Source organism: Arvicanthis niloticus, chromosome 2 (genome assembly GCF_011762505.2).
Source record: "Arvicanthis niloticus isolate mArvNil1 chromosome 2, mArvNil1.pat.X, whole genome shotgun sequence".
Taxonomy (NCBI): domain Eukaryota; kingdom Metazoa; phylum Chordata; class Mammalia; order Rodentia; family Muridae; genus Arvicanthis; species Arvicanthis niloticus.
Window position 1 is genome coordinate 45,782,787 of NC_047659.1, and position 15,302 is coordinate 45,798,088.

Here is a 15,302-nt window from a genome sequence, read left to right on the forward strand (position 1 = left end):
TTGGGAGCTGGGATTAATTACAGTAGCTAAGGAGTGAGTTAAAGGACAAAGAAGGTCGTTTCCCTCTTGGTCACCAAGGCAGGTGGCAGAACAGTTCCATTCCATATGGTCTTTTGCTGCTCTAAAGATATGGCTGAGGCCAGGTTGCTGGGAGTTCTAGCCAGCAATAGTGAGAAAAGAAGCACAGAGCAAGTGCGCTCGTATCCACAAGGCCCGGAACATGAGGAGGCACATATCGTTTCACTTGTCTGGTTAATGTTTAGTGACATCACTGCCTCTAACTTCAGGAAGAACAGGGAAAGTGTGTGTGTTCAGAGAGAGAGAGGGAGAGGGAAAGAGAGAGAGAGAGAGAAAGAGAGAGGGGGGAAGGGGGGGAGAGGGGGAGAGGGGAAGGGGGAGAGGAAAAGAGGGGGAGGGGGAGAGGGGAAGGGGAGGGGGAGGGGGAGAGAAAGGGGAGAAAGGGGGAGGGGAAGAGAGGAAGAGGGGAAGAGAGGAAGAGAAAGGGGGAGAGAGGGGGAGGGGAGGGAGGGGGAGAGAGGGAGAGAAAGGGGGAGAGAGGGGGAGGGGAAGAGAGGGCGAGGGGGAGAGAGGGAGAGAAAGGGAGAGAGAGGGGGAGAGAGGGAGGGAAGGAAGGAGAGAGGGGGAGAGAGGGAGAGAGAGGGAGAGAGGGGCGAGAGATAGGGGGAGAGAGAGGGAGAGAGAGGGGAAGAGAGAGGGGGAGAGAGGGAGAAGGGAGAGAGGGAGAGAGATTGATGAACAACTACTGTACTTTCAACTCAAAGGTGAGTGATTTGTAGTTTAAGTGGTAATGACCCCTGAGCGTGGCTTTCAATGTCCTTTGCAGGAGGTACACTCTGTGTACAGAATTCTGGCTGGGATTTTGAATATCGGCAACATCGAGTTTGCAGCTATTTCTTCTCAACACCAAACTGATAAAAGCGAGGTACCCAATCCTGAAGCTTTGGAAAACGGTAACTGATGCTTACGTGCTTCCTTGTCAAAGTGCATGTGTCCTCTGCGTCCCCAGCTTTCCAAGAGTCTGTAGGATATGATGCAGCTGTAACTCATCCTCCTGCTAGCTCTAGAAGGTTCCACTAGCCAAGATTTCCCAGGAGTCATCCTGTAAACTAGCAGCCTTCACCGCTGTGCAGAAAAGCAGTCTGTGGCAAGTAACTTTACACAGTGTTTCTCCACCTTTGCTGCTTTTCAAAACCATTTACCTGTTTTAAAGAAATATAAAAGTTTGGCCCCTTTTTGTATCCATGAAATCAGTATCCACAGGATAGAACGCAGCATCTACCTATTTTGTATGTTCTACAGCAATTGTGATTGTGGTGAAAGAAAGGGTGAGGATTGTTTATGGATAGAAAGCTACTGTTGGATATGATGCCATATAGCTACAATCACAGTGCTTGGGAAGAGGAGACAGGAGGACACAGGACCTGAGGCTAGCCTAGGCTACAGAGTCCATGGCCCCCAGATAATTGACTAAGAACCTTTTGACCAGTCGGTGGTGGTGCACACCTTTAATCCCAGTACTGAGTTCTAGACCAGTCTAGTCTACAGAGTGAGTTCCAAGAGAGTCAGGGCTATACAGAGAAACTTTGTCTCCAAAAACCAAACCAAACCAAACCAAACCAAACCAAACCAAACCAAACCAAACCAAACCAAAAACTAAACCAAACCAAAAACTAAACTAAACCAAACCAAACCAAACCAAAAGCCTTTTTGTGTTAATTTGTAACACTCTAATTTATGGCCTTTACTATCCCATGTTTGTGACTGTCTATTCTTGCAATTTGTTTGATAAAAGACCATGCATCCTCTCTTTTGTCAGACACCTCCTCCCCCCCCACTCCCCCCCCACTCCCCACCCCCCACCCCCCCCAGCCCCCCACCCCCCCACCCCCCACCGCAAGCCTTTTCTTACTAAATACTTATAGAGAGCTTTCAGAAGAGTTTGGGAGTTGTGCTGTCCAACCTTGCTGCTTCTTGGAGTTAGGGACCTTACTTGTTTGTCTTGACAGTGAAGCACAGCCTGAAGAACAGAGCCCGGCACACAGTGGATGCTGTAGTGTTGGTTGGCATAGGCTGTGTGATGGGGTGGCCACATGTCTAGGATCATACTCATTCTGTGTTCCAGCTGCCTGTGTGCTCTGCATCAGCTCTGAAGAGCTTCACGAGGCCCTCACGTCCCACTGTGTGGTCACCCGAGGCGAGACCATTGTCCGAGCCAACACAGTAGACAGGGCTGAAGATGTCAGGGACGCCATGTCTAAGGCCCTCTATGGGAGGCTGTTCAGCTGGATCGTGAATCGAATCAACACACTCCTGCAGCCAGATAAAAACATTTGGCAAGTGCCCCTCCTCCCCCTGAAAGGAGAAGCCTGGAGTGATCACTCATCTACTGGTGTCTTTTAAGAGTTTGCAAGAGAGAACCTTAGGTCAACTTGGGTTTTCTTTAGGGCTCCTCCCTCTGTCACATTTTAGAGCATCAGTGGGAACCGGGAGAGTTGACGCATTTACCCCTGAGAGAATGACTGAAAGCCATTGCAGAGAGGAGGCTTAGCAGTAAGCTGGATAAACCAGGTTCATGTCTGATGTCAACAGCATCATCAGCTGAGCGGTCTGCCAACCTTCATCTCTGTAAAAGCAAAGTTAACATGTCCTCCTAAGGGTATTTTTAGAAATAATTAATATACTTTGTGGAAAAACTTTAAAGCATAGACTTTCTCTTGCTACTGTTATTATAACTCCTTTCTCTCTCCTGGGCTTTAGTCTTTCTGTATTAATCGACACAGTTAAATTCTGAAGTCTCATTAGAAGCTGGTTACAGGGGTGGGTAAAAGGAGAGTATGTAGGAGAAGCCAAGGCCCCTTTATGTTATCTGCATAGAAGCTTCTGAGTAGATTTTTATTCTGATATATATACATATATATATGTATACATATCAGAATATATATGTGTATATCATACATGTATATGCATATGTATATTATATATATTTTTGGAGGCCTGGTCTTGCTCTGTAGCATAGGCTAAACTTGAACTTCTGACAGTCCTGTCCTAGCCTCCCAAGTGCTAAGATTACAGGTATAAATCATCATACCTGGCTCTGAATACGATTTTAAAGAATTCTATTTTTAAAGGATTCTGTTTTCATTTTCAAAAAAGAAAAAAGGAATTTTATTGTAAGTTTCAAACTGTTGTCCCTGAGGAGGCAGGCGGCATCTTTCCCTGAGTGGATCTGCATGTTGGTAGAAATGTGGACTTGTATTCTCATTGTCTTGTGATGGATGTGACTTCTCCTGATCTGTTTTCTTTCTCTCTTACAGTAGTGCAGGGGGCAGGATGAATGTAGGCATCTTGGACATTTTTGGCTTTGAGGATTTCCAGAGGAATTCCTTTGAACAGCTCTGCATAAATATCGCCAATGAACAGATTCAGTACTACTTTAATCAGCACGTGTTTGCTCTGGAGCAGGTAGTGGTTGACTCTGAGGCTAAAGCAACAGGGTGGGTGGGAGGATGGGGGATTGAGAGAGACAGCCAGGCTACCCACAATTTGAAGCAAAAACCTGGTTAGTCAGACTGTCAGGTAAAAGGCTACAGAAAAACCACTAGCAAAATAGTCCTGTCAAAATAAACAGTCTAAATTTAGTCTGGGAGGGAAAAAACAAAGGTCCTGATTTCTATGGAAAGGTATATTCCTTCACTTGCATGGAGCTGGTGACAGGCCAAATATTTAATTCTTGCTTCAAAATTCTTCTGTGTATATTGTTGAACATGTTTCATTCTCTCCTGTTTTGACTACAAATGTCTATAATGGTGTCCAAAAAGACACAAGGTGACCCTGAGCCCAAGACAGGGATTCTTAGAACTCACAATCACCTCCACCATCTCCCATTTTCTCTGCATCTGATCCCCAGTAATGGAGGGGTGTCCTCTGGGAGGAGGAATGGATAGTCTTGAATCCCCAGATATGAAAATCTACTCCTCATGCAGCTCAATGGTAAATTTGAGAGTCTGCGTTCATAGTATTAAGACTGTGATGCACAGATCTTTTGCTATATGCAAAAGACACCTAGTCGTCACTCATATGTCTCAGTATGGCCAGACCCAGAAGGTAGAAGCTAAAATGCCCTGGTGGTACTGAGGCCAGTTTCTCTCCAGATGGAGTATAAGAATGAAGGCATTGATGCTGTCCTTGTGCAGTATGAAGACAATCGCCCACTCTTGGACATGTTCCTCCAAAAACCCTTGGGCCTCCTAGCACTTTTGGATGAGGAAAGTCGATTTCCCCAAGGAACAGACCAGACCTTGGTTGGTATGTACCTTTTAGGGAAAAAGATAAGCATGCTGGGAGTGGAACTTGGTGCAGGGCATTAGGTAGACGTGTTTCACGTTTTAAGGCGTTTACCCATCTACTTCAGACTCTTGGTGGGTTGTAAAAGTGTGGACCTTGGTGACAGGCCAATTATTTAATTCTTGCTTCAAAATTCTTCCGTGTATATTGTTGAACATGTTTCATTCTCTCCTGTTTTGACTACAAATGTCTATAATGGTGGACTTTGGTGTGCTGGCAAGATGGTGCCGGAGTTAAGAGGACTTGCTGTTCCTGCTGAGAACACAGTTCTGTTTCCAACTCTTGTCTTGGGCAGCTTACCACCAGCTTTAACTTCACTCACGGGGGTCTCAGCACCATCTTCTGGCTTACTCTGGCACCTCACACATACAGTGTACATAGGAACAAGCAGGAACACACCCATACACATAAATACAAATTTAAATTTAAAAATGGTTTTTAAATGAATTGCAATGTCCCAGTAGAATGTGTGGCCCAAATCTATCACCACCCCTAACCCTCTGCATTCTCCTATTCCTGCCGGCATAAACAATGCTATCTCCTTATCATATATCATCTTAGTCCTACCTCTCCCTTAGTTCTCATAGTCAGTCTGCCCGTTCTCCCTTTTACACTTTATCTTAGCCCAAAGACTGAGAAGTGACCCTTCTTTGCAAACTTCTGTCATGTCTTCATCAGGCTCCTATCTACCTCTAGTCCCAGGTAGCACAGGGGCTCTGTGTTCCCAGACTCACAGTGCCCTTTCTTCTGTAGACGTTGCTGCTGGTTTAGTTTTTCTAAAGCTACCTTTTCTTAGTTTGCTAGTATCTCCTGAATAAAATAGAGATCTACCTCCTCCTAGCATCTAAAGTCCTCTATTTTTCCTATCTATCTATCTATCTATCTATCTATCTATCTATCTATCATCTATCTATCTATCTATCTATCTATCTACCTACCTATCTATCTATCATCTATCTTGTGTGTAGGTGATAGAGGGCAACTTGTAGGAGTTGATCTCTCCCTCTGTCTTGTGCTTGAACTAGGGTCATCAGACTTAGTGGCAAGTGCCTTTACTGGCTGAACCATCTTGTCGGTCAACATCCAAGTTCTCTATTGCACCCCTCCTGCCCTATCCCGACCCCTGTCCCTCATGATCTTCTTTTTTAGACTCTTCGGTTGAAATGAACATTGTTCTTTACCTATATTGTGATGTCATAGGGCCCAGAGCTATAGCTTTCTAACCTGCCTTTAGTACCTCATGGTTCCTCGTGCTACGCTCTCAGTCATGTTCACAATAATGCAAAAGTTGTGTGTAGGGGGAGTGAGTAGAAAGTTTCAAACTCTTTCCTCAAAAGGAAATGGAGGTATGGGAGACTCACTTCAGAGTATTGAAGTTGTCAATACCAGTGGTTTTCTCTTATCTGAAGAGTGCCCAAAATGAAGTTAACCTGGAGTTATCTGCCCTCCCAGCCTATCTGCATATTCCAGAGCTCCACAGCAGGGTCTGAGATTGCTCTGGGTGTCCATACTTAGAATTTCTTAGAGACAGGAGGGGAATGTGGCATCTTACCAGCTATAGAAGGATAAGATGGGACATGTCCATCTGAGTGGGGGTACTTGGGACTCCTATACTGTGTCTCTGATTAGAGAAGCAGATTTTTGTCTGAAAGAGCAAACAATTCCCATTGTTTCTTTCCAACATAAAAAACCACATAAGTAAAATTTTGAAATATTTTATTTACTATTCATACACTCATATGTGGTGTTTGGACCAAATCCACTCCCTATTCCTCCCTGTTCCAGTTCTTTCCTTCTTCCCTTCTATCACTACCTTCCCTTTCAGCATTGTGTGTGTGTGTGTGTGTGTGTGTGTGTGTGTGTGTGTGTGTGTGTGTGTGAGCATGCATGCATGCATGTGTGTGTGTGTGTGGTGTGTGTGCAACCCCCTCCTCTCTCATACCCTCTAAATCCATTTAGGTCTATATATGTGTGAGTGTGGGACCATCTCTTGGAGCATAGATAGCCTCTCAGGGCCTGCATCCCTGAAGAAAACTAGCTCCTCCTCCCCCTAGTAGCCATCCTCAGCTAGGAGTGGGGCTTCATGGGTCCCTCCCCCATACTGAGATTTGGGGTCAGTTTAATGTAGGTCTTGTGATCTGTGACATAGACATAGTCATAGACTGTATGTTGGAGCTGTTGAGTTCCTGTGTGCAACTGCACTGTCGTGTACAGCAAATACTGTATTCATTCCGGTCATTGTATGCGCTTGTGTGTGTGTGTGTGTGTGTGTGTGTGTGTGTGAGAGAGAGAGAGAGAGAGAGAGAGAGAGAGAGAGAGAGAGAGAGAGATCCTACTTAGAGATGAGCACGCCAGTCTCTTCTCTGCCCACAGATAAATTCGAAGACAACCTACGGTGCAAGTTCTTCTGGAGGCCCAAAGGAGTGGAACTCTGTTTCGGCATTCAGCACTATGCTGGACCGGTAAGAGGGGCGGGAGTTATAGGACCTAAGAACAACAAAACACCCATGTCCCCCTGTCCTGCCCCCCATGGGGATGCTCAGGAAACTGCTTGCAGGCTTCACTCTCTTTTGATTCTAATTACAATCCCCAAATGTCCTCACTGGTGATGTTCATAGATGTGGTGACATATAGAGCTACAGCCTGCTTCCTGCCCCGAGGGCTGGCCCAGACCTGACAGCTCTCTGGACAGGAAACATACCACAGTCTTTGCAAGGTTTCATGGCGAATGTTCTCATTCTGAAGTCATTTGGAGTGTGGGTGACATAGGATGGTTGATAACACAGTAGGGTTTTTTGTCTTGTTTTTGTTTTGTTTTTAGCACTTTTGACGTGTCTAGAAATGTCTAGTGAGGGAACACAATCTCACTCATCCAGATGGTAAGCTTTTAACACTTAGACTGGCACTCCTGTTGTTTATGTGTCATGCTTCCATGTAAATTTAAGTCTTGAAGCTCACTGCTAAGTCTCTCCCAGATAAACCAATTACATCGTGACCAGTTCCCAGGAAGTTTGTTGATCCAGAAAGTGGGTGGGGTGTCAGTGGAAGGCATTTGGAATTATTCTGTTGATGCATAATGTATCTGAATTATCTTCCACATTTATGGTCTCATTGAGAGGACACTGCCTTCTGTGTCCTTTGTGCCTCTCTTCCTGTCATTGCTCTTTCTGTCTTGTCCCCTTGTATACATTTTCTACTCTGTACCCCTTCCTCCTTTTTCTCCTTTCTAGGATCAGTTCCTCTCTGGTTTGGAATTTTTTGCTGAATTTATTTACTACTGATCTTAGTTAGGGTTGCTATTGCTGTGAAGAGGAACCACTACCAAGTCAACTTTTAACAAAAAGCTTTTAATTGGGGGCTTTCTTATAGTTCCAGAGGGCAAGTCAATCAATGATTGTCGTGGCAGAGAGAGAGAGAGAGAGAGAGAGAGAGAGAGAGAGAGAGAGACAGAGAGACAGAGACAGAGAGAGACAGAGAGGTAGAGAGAGACAGAGAGAGACAGAAGGCTTGTGTTTTTGAAACCTCAGAGCCAACCCCCAGTAACACACCTCCTCCCAATCCTTCCTAAACAGTACCGCAAACAGGGAACCAAACATTCGGGCATATGAGCCTATGTGGGGCATCCTCATTCAAACCACTATACCACTCCAGGGGTTTGTAGAATATCCCTTCAAATACCTCTAAGTTGGATTCCCTCACTGCTGAGAACCAAGAGCCACTTAGACTCCTTTGAGTGATCACTCAGATTCCATGAATGCCTTAAGAGGCAGTGAGGGCATGGTGGCCATGATCTAAAAGCCTATTTGTCCCAGCATGACGACTGCCTGACTTCATCCAGCCCCTTGTTAAGCTCCTACTTGCCCATCGGTAGAATGGGGATGAGTGTTTCACACACGGCAAGTGCTTGGCATTTCAACAGTTTTTCTAACATGCCATATCTTCCAAGATAACTGGACAGGAAGCTAAGATAAATTGACTTGTCAAAAGTACAACGTCTCTCTTTTATCTGGTGCTCAGTAGTCAAAAGGCTGCATGTGACCAGACAGGGGTTTATATCCAGTACCAGGCAATGGCTACTCAGATGGCCCACCAGTGTCACTAGCCGTGGTCAGTTGCCTCTACTAACTTGCGCACGTTGCTGTCTGTCTTCCAGGTGTTATATGATGCTTCTGGGGTTCTTGAGAAAAACAGAGACACCCTCCCTGCTGATGTTGTGGTAGTCCTGAGGACATCTGAAAACAAACTCCTTCAGCAACTGTTCTCAATTCCTTTGACCAAAACAGGTACCTGAGAACTCCCCAATGCTTTAATCCAGTGCCTTCATGAGCCAATGTGATGTCTTTCAGTCAGTGTCCAAATACTGTCACGTATGCACTGCCAACATCAGATTTCCCCCCTTTTAAAACTTACTTTATTTTGTTTTATTTTATGTCTGAGTGTTATGCCTATGTGTATGCCTACACACCATGTGCGTGCCTGGTGCCCACAGAGGTCATACGAGGGAATCAGATCCCCTAGAACTGGAGTTAAGGACAGTTGTGAGCTATGCTGTGGGTACTGGGAACCAAACCTGAATCCTCTGCAAGAACAACAAATACCCTTAACCACTGAGCCATCTCTCCAGCCCAACATTGAACTTCTTTGATCAGGGTCAGGGTTCTATCTAAGTTCAAGAAAAGAACATAACTATTTCTTTTGTAAATTAACTCCTGAGAAGAATTGTTCACACACACACACACACACACACACACACACAGAGAGAGAGAGAGAGAGAGAGATGTGCACACACAACACACACAGACACACATACACACACAGACTCATACATAGACTCACACACACAAACATAGACACATGTGCACACACACATGAACACACAGATACACACATACATACATACCAGTTACATAAACAGACACACACATGCATACACAGAGACACAGACACTCACATACACATTCACACACACACACACACACACCACATTCATACACTTTCTGCATCAGCTCTTACACTTCTCATGGTCTCTGCCTCCTTTTAACTCCTCTCTTGATAAAACTGTATATAATCATTAATTCACACTAAGTATCTAGGCTAGACTTGGTCTATCTAGAGTTATAGAGCTGATTCTTTCTATTGGTGTAAGATTCCAAGGAAAGAGTGTGTGGCACCTCAACGGTCTTCTGATCAAGAGCCCTCAGAGATTACCTGGTCCAGTTCCTGCAATCTCTCACTCTCCTAAACAACCCAGAACATCCATGACTTTACTTGCTGACAAACAGCTGAAGCTGTCCATATGTGGATCTTTGTGTCAGGAAGCAGGACACTAGGGCCCCAAGTGAGAGTTCCCAGCTCAGTGGATTCTCACTGGACCAAGCTTCTTGGATTGATGTGGGATCCAGCTGTCTCTGTCTGGGCCACATCAATCCTCTTCTCACAGCTCCTGCCTTTTCCTAAAATCACAGAGACACCTGTGTCTCTTACCCAGGACCTTTGCAAGGTAGGATGGAACTGTCACCATGTCTGATTTATAGTCGAGTGTATAAATTATGCAGAGTAAATGAAAATCCTGCCTCAAAGAGAACAAAAGGCTAGTCTACAGCCTGTACCCATCTTAACTCGAACAAGTAACTTAACGTCCTTTCAACATGCTTCTGTGGAACCCAGTGACCCCCAAGAGTATGCTGCCAGCTTCCCCTGTAGATGCTTCTTGGCTGCAGCCAGGATTAATTCGTATGGCTCCCTAGAATCCCATGGGCAGCTGCAGGCAGAGCTGGCTGGTGTTTCCCCTCTGGAATTCAGACTCCTTTGCAGCTGGTTTCTGGGCAGAAGCAGAGATAATGCCATTATTAATGGGGCTAATAGTGGTTGAAAGAAAATCTAACTGGAGGACTCTGCTTCAGCTGACATTTGCACTCCCTTATAAACATAAATAATGACTTGTCAAGTCTGTTTGCGAATTTGGAATTTCCTCTTTCAACCTGTGGCTGAAGGAAAACAAGTTCGTAGTCCTGAGCACTAGGTGGCTCCATGCAGAAAGCAAGGCTCTGCCTTAGCCTCCTGTTCTTCCTGGAGTCATACCAAAGCAGGAAGGAAACACAGCAGAACCCTTCCCATTTCTTGATTTTAATTTTTAATTTATCTTCCAGAGGGCTTATAACCTTTTCTGAATTTTGCCTGGAAATGGAAGCTCATATCATCTAGGAGTAATAAAAGTGAAAAGTGGGGGGGGGGGGGGGGGGGGGAGGGAGGGAGGGAGAGGGAGGGAGAGAGAGAGAAGAAGGAAAGGAGAGAGGAAACAAATGTGATATCTTAGCAAGCACCTCTGTAATTCTGAGCTGTGCACTATGCTGCTTTTTTTGAATTGTAAATTCACTCTTATTCATATTTTGAATAATATTAAAAAGCCACATGTAAGTGTCAGAACTAACAAGCAAGAGTGTTTGTTTGTTTGCTTTCTGGGTTTATTCATGCAAACAATGCATTCAGTTAACAGACACCAAAGTCTTCTGCTAACAAGGAGCCTATTGAGACAACAGGAGGCTGCAGCTGAGTTAGTACAGTGTGTTAGTAGAGAAACTAGAACTTTCTTTCTTGTGCCTTCACTTTCTATTTGGAACTGGTCCCCAACTTATTACCTTATAATGATAATCATCCTCAGACCTTCATTAAAAAGTGATGCTGTGTCTTCCATCAAATGGCAGAATGTTAATGAAGCTTGTAAGATTTGAAACATTCATCACCATCTGTCTGTCTGTCCATCATTGTAGTATAGCCTTTGAAGAGAAGTCTACTTTTTTCACTGAAATTGAAAGCATTTGTTTCAGGTGCCTGTTTGTCTCTTTGAAGGCGTGGAAGTGGCTAGACATTGGTGTGAGAGACAAAGAAGGCCAGGTTACCCTGGCAAAATAATTTTAGTGCTTGAAAACCCATTGTTTATGTCACTTTATTCACCCTGCTTCAAAACTTAAATGAATGGCTCATTGGTTAAGAACACTGGCTGTTTTTGTAGAAGAACCAAGTTCCATACCCATCCCCAATACGGCGGCTCGGACCTGTCTATAACTCCAATCCCAGGAGATCTGATGCCCGCTTCTGACCTCCACAGGCACCAGGCACATACACAGTATACATACATACATGCAGGCAAAGTACTTATCCATATCAAATAAAATAAATCAACCTTTTAAAAATATAGCAACAAACATTACAAGTGGCAGCCTAGATGGTCCTGGCCATGCTCGGATGCTCTGGCATCTGATCTGAGTGGTGGGCACCTGGACACTCGCTTCACAGTGGTCACTGTGCTGTGGATTTATGCTTTGCACAGTCTTCCACGTACATCCTATTTCACAGTAATATGGGCTTTTGCCGAAAGCTAAGGAAAGCCCCTTAAAATTCAAAGGAAAACTTTAATTTCATTATCAAAGAATTCCTTTCAGCTAAGTTCCACTTTCATGGGAGCTAGAAGCTGTCTTTTACTTCCAAAGTCAGACATCAGAGTGCCCTAGGCTGGCTTTCTTGCCCTTCCAAAGGAACCTCTTCCCCGGGCGTCCTGGAAGTCCTTAATTAGTGGCTATAGAAAAGATGCATTGGCTAGTTCCTTATTATTGTTGAAAAGATCAACACTTGACTGTGTGTGTATAACTTTGTTAACTTTCCATGACTTTAACAAATACCAACGATAACCAACTCATAAAGAGAAAAAAAAATTATTTCTCACAGTGTTAGAAGTTTCAGCACATGGTCAATTGGCTCTGCTGGCTTGGCTTGGTAAGGGGATAGCACATCATGGCAGGATGCCTGGTGGAGCAAAAAAAAAAAAAAAAGGCCAAGTTTTCATCATCGCCTTCAGGGAGATACTTCCACTAATCTGAAGACCTCTCACCAGTTCCTGCCTCTTAGAGGCTTGCATCTCCTGCCAGTAGAACCAGGGCTGGAGACTGTGCCTTCACATATGGGCCTTTGGGAGACATTGCACATCCACGTTACCACAGGAACTGCCATGTGAAGTCAGAGATAGTAATCACGCGACATTTCTCTGATGCTTCCTTCGGCTTCCCTGTTCTCATTGACTACTAAAGAGACTGAACACGAAGAGTGAAATTGTGAGGCCAGGGGTAGCCAGGAGACAGGGCCACTCCTGTGTTCTCTGGCAGCAGCCACATCTGGTAGGAAAGATGCCAGTGCTGGAGGATGCTCTCATCCCAAGGTTCCCAGTCACTACTGGGTAAACAGAGGCAGCCACACTGAGCACGGATTCCCTCCCTTTTAGCCTGCTGACCTGACTGTGCTTTGGCCTGCAGGTAGACTATTTCAGACAGTGCCCAACAGAGTCAGGCACTTAAGAATAATAGGAATAGTCATTGTTTTTGCATGGGTCCCCCACACCACAGTGGATAACCAGAGTTATGCACTTAAGCACTTTGGTCTACCTACCATTGCTAGTCTGCCTTGTGTGGTCATGTTGTGCGCCTCTCTGCTAAGACTGAGCAGCACGAGACTTGAGACAGAGCTTTCTGTTCCACATTTGTGCAGAGCATCTATATCCAGCACTCCAATGTTACTTCTGTTCCCCACTCCAACCCTTCCCATCATGCCTTCCTTCCTCCCACCTCCCCTGCCTCCCAGTTTATCCTTTAAAATTCAATCCCAGCTTCACTTCCTGGGGGAATTCCAGGATGGGTGAAGTGCATGGATCCTCTGGAATGTAAGTTGCTGGAGATGAGGGAAAGGTGGCACCTCCCAGCGGCTGGAGTGGAGCTGCTGCAATGAGGCTCTGTGCAGCCCCAGAGCCATTTGTGAATGGCATTTCCTGGTGGTCCCAAGAGTGCTTGAAGCACATCAGAAATGTGGATGCTCTGTGATTTACCGTGCTGGCTGCCAGCCTGCCAGAGCCTGGGGTTTCTTTTAATAAACTGTGAACGTCAGAAGGAACTCCATTCAGAATTGCCACATTTGCAGTCTAGAGAGAAGTGTAAGGCCTCCAGCGCTCACCAGGAAGGCAGATGTGACTACAGTCACTCTGGCATCTGAAAGTGATTTTGGAGCCTCCCAGGGAGGAGGGAAGCATGGAGTCTTCCCTGGAGGCCCAGGACAGATGGTACTAGGAAGTACCCAAGCACAGGAGCAGAGTGTCCTGGAACCATGGCCTAGTCTCCTTATGGCTAGGTAGACATGAGCAAACACCCCAGATCACTGCTCAGGGTCCATCTTGCCTGGGGCTTCAGAGGCCTATGAGTTCCCCAGGACCCCAGCCTCCATGGGCTGGGACGGGTTGGAAGGTGAAGAAGAGTTCATAGCCACAGGAGAAACCCCACAATCTCTTGGCTCCTTCTCTGCTTGTTAATGGCTTTTCAGTGCTTGTCCATAAGGATCTGGTCTTCATAGATTCCACAAGGCCAAGGGGGAGATTTGGTGGGGTGAAGAAAGTAAGCCTTGAAATTCTCCATGCTCCCCCACCTTCATGCCTTTAGGCTTTGATTTCTCTTCTCCAAGTTAAGTACAGAAGTTTCAATGCTTCTTTCCTCTCAAAATTCTGTATGCAGTCTCTCCCACCCTATCAGCTAGGTTTGGAAAGCAGCTAGTTGGCTGAGGACCCCCTCAGCTTCTACTTGTGCTGAGGCGCTTTGCACCAAGTAAAGCTTCAGTTATAAGGGACCCCTACCAGTCTCTAGTCCATGTGCCAACTTAGGTCCCAGTTTTTTTGAAATGTCAGTTGGCTTTTCTTAGAGAAGAATGGAACATGTTAAAAAGTAAAAAGAAACACACAAAATTAATTTCAATCATATATTTAATTCATAGATGAAAATACTGTTTAACATATAATCAGCATAAAATAATATCTTTTATCTTCAGTAGTGTCTACAAACTCTTGTGTGTGCTTCACACTTAGGGCATCTCAGTTAAGGCCAGCCACACACTCAATGGCCATTGTGTGACAGGCGAGGCTCTGGGGAATTATTACCCTGTCACAGAAGTGCCTCATACTTGCTCTCAGAGAGAAATACAGACACGTCAAGATCACAGTGGTTCTCCAGAAGAAAATGCCAGGTGATGGAACAGAATGTTGCCGAGGATTCTTTTCTTTTTAAATTTATTTATGTTTTAAATGATATATGCGTGTATATGAGAGTATACCATGTGTGGGCAAGTGCCTCTGAAGGTTAGAAAAAGGGCGTCAAATCCCCTGGAGCTGGATACACACACACATACACACACACACACACACACACTACTGATTTCTAACCATTTCCCAATGTGTAAGAGAAATTATTGTTTCACAGAGTTCCAGAAAAGTGTAACTTTTCTATGGCTTTCGTCACACACAGACATGTCTAGGATTTTCACTATGAAGTGGGTCTTTTTCAAAGCTTCATGAAATAAAGGAATTATGAGAACTGAAGGAATTCAAGATGAATGGAAGGGTGTGTGTGCCTGTGTGTGCACACTCACGTGTGTGCATATATGTTCTACGTGTGAGCAGGTACACATGCATCTGCATGTGCTGGAATGGATGTATGTGTTCCTGTATGTGAAATCCAGAGATCAACATTGAGTATCTTCCTTGATCTCAATAGCTTTCCCACATTTGTTTAGTTGGTTGGTTTTGGTTTTCAACAAAGGGTTTTCTGTATAGCCCTTGCCGTCCTGGAACTAACTCTGTAGACCAGGATGGCCTTGAACTGACAGAGATCCACCTGCCTCTGCCTCCCTAGTGTATGCCACCATGCCTGGCTTCCATCTTATTTTTTGAGACAGTGTCTCTCACTGAACCTGGAGCTTACTACCAATTCAGCTAGAATGGCCCCTAAGGAAACTGCAGGATCCTTCTTGCCAGCCAGCTCTCCAGTAGCGGGATTATAGGCATATGCGGCTCGCTGGCTTTTTATGTGGGTGCCTTTTAGTGACTAATCCATCCTGACAGCTCCAAGTAA

General features: G+C 45.1%; 1 protein-coding gene across 1 annotated transcript in view; it reads left to right on the forward strand.

Annotated features, from left to right (window-relative positions):
* Myo3b (myosin IIIB) overlaps positions 1–15,302 on the forward strand; it is a 340,938-nt gene that overhangs the window by 160,973 nt on the left and 164,663 nt on the right. The window contains exons 20-25 of the mRNA XM_034495370.3: positions 845–971; positions 2,144–2,354; positions 3,336–3,483; positions 4,173–4,326; positions 6,739–6,827; positions 8,519–8,648. Coding sequence (XP_034351261.3) covers positions 845–971; positions 2,144–2,354; positions 3,336–3,483; positions 4,173–4,326; positions 6,739–6,827; positions 8,519–8,648 — 859 coding nt within the window. The remainder of the gene's footprint in view (positions 1–844; positions 972–2,143; positions 2,355–3,335; positions 3,484–4,172; positions 4,327–6,738; positions 6,828–8,518; positions 8,649–15,302) is intronic.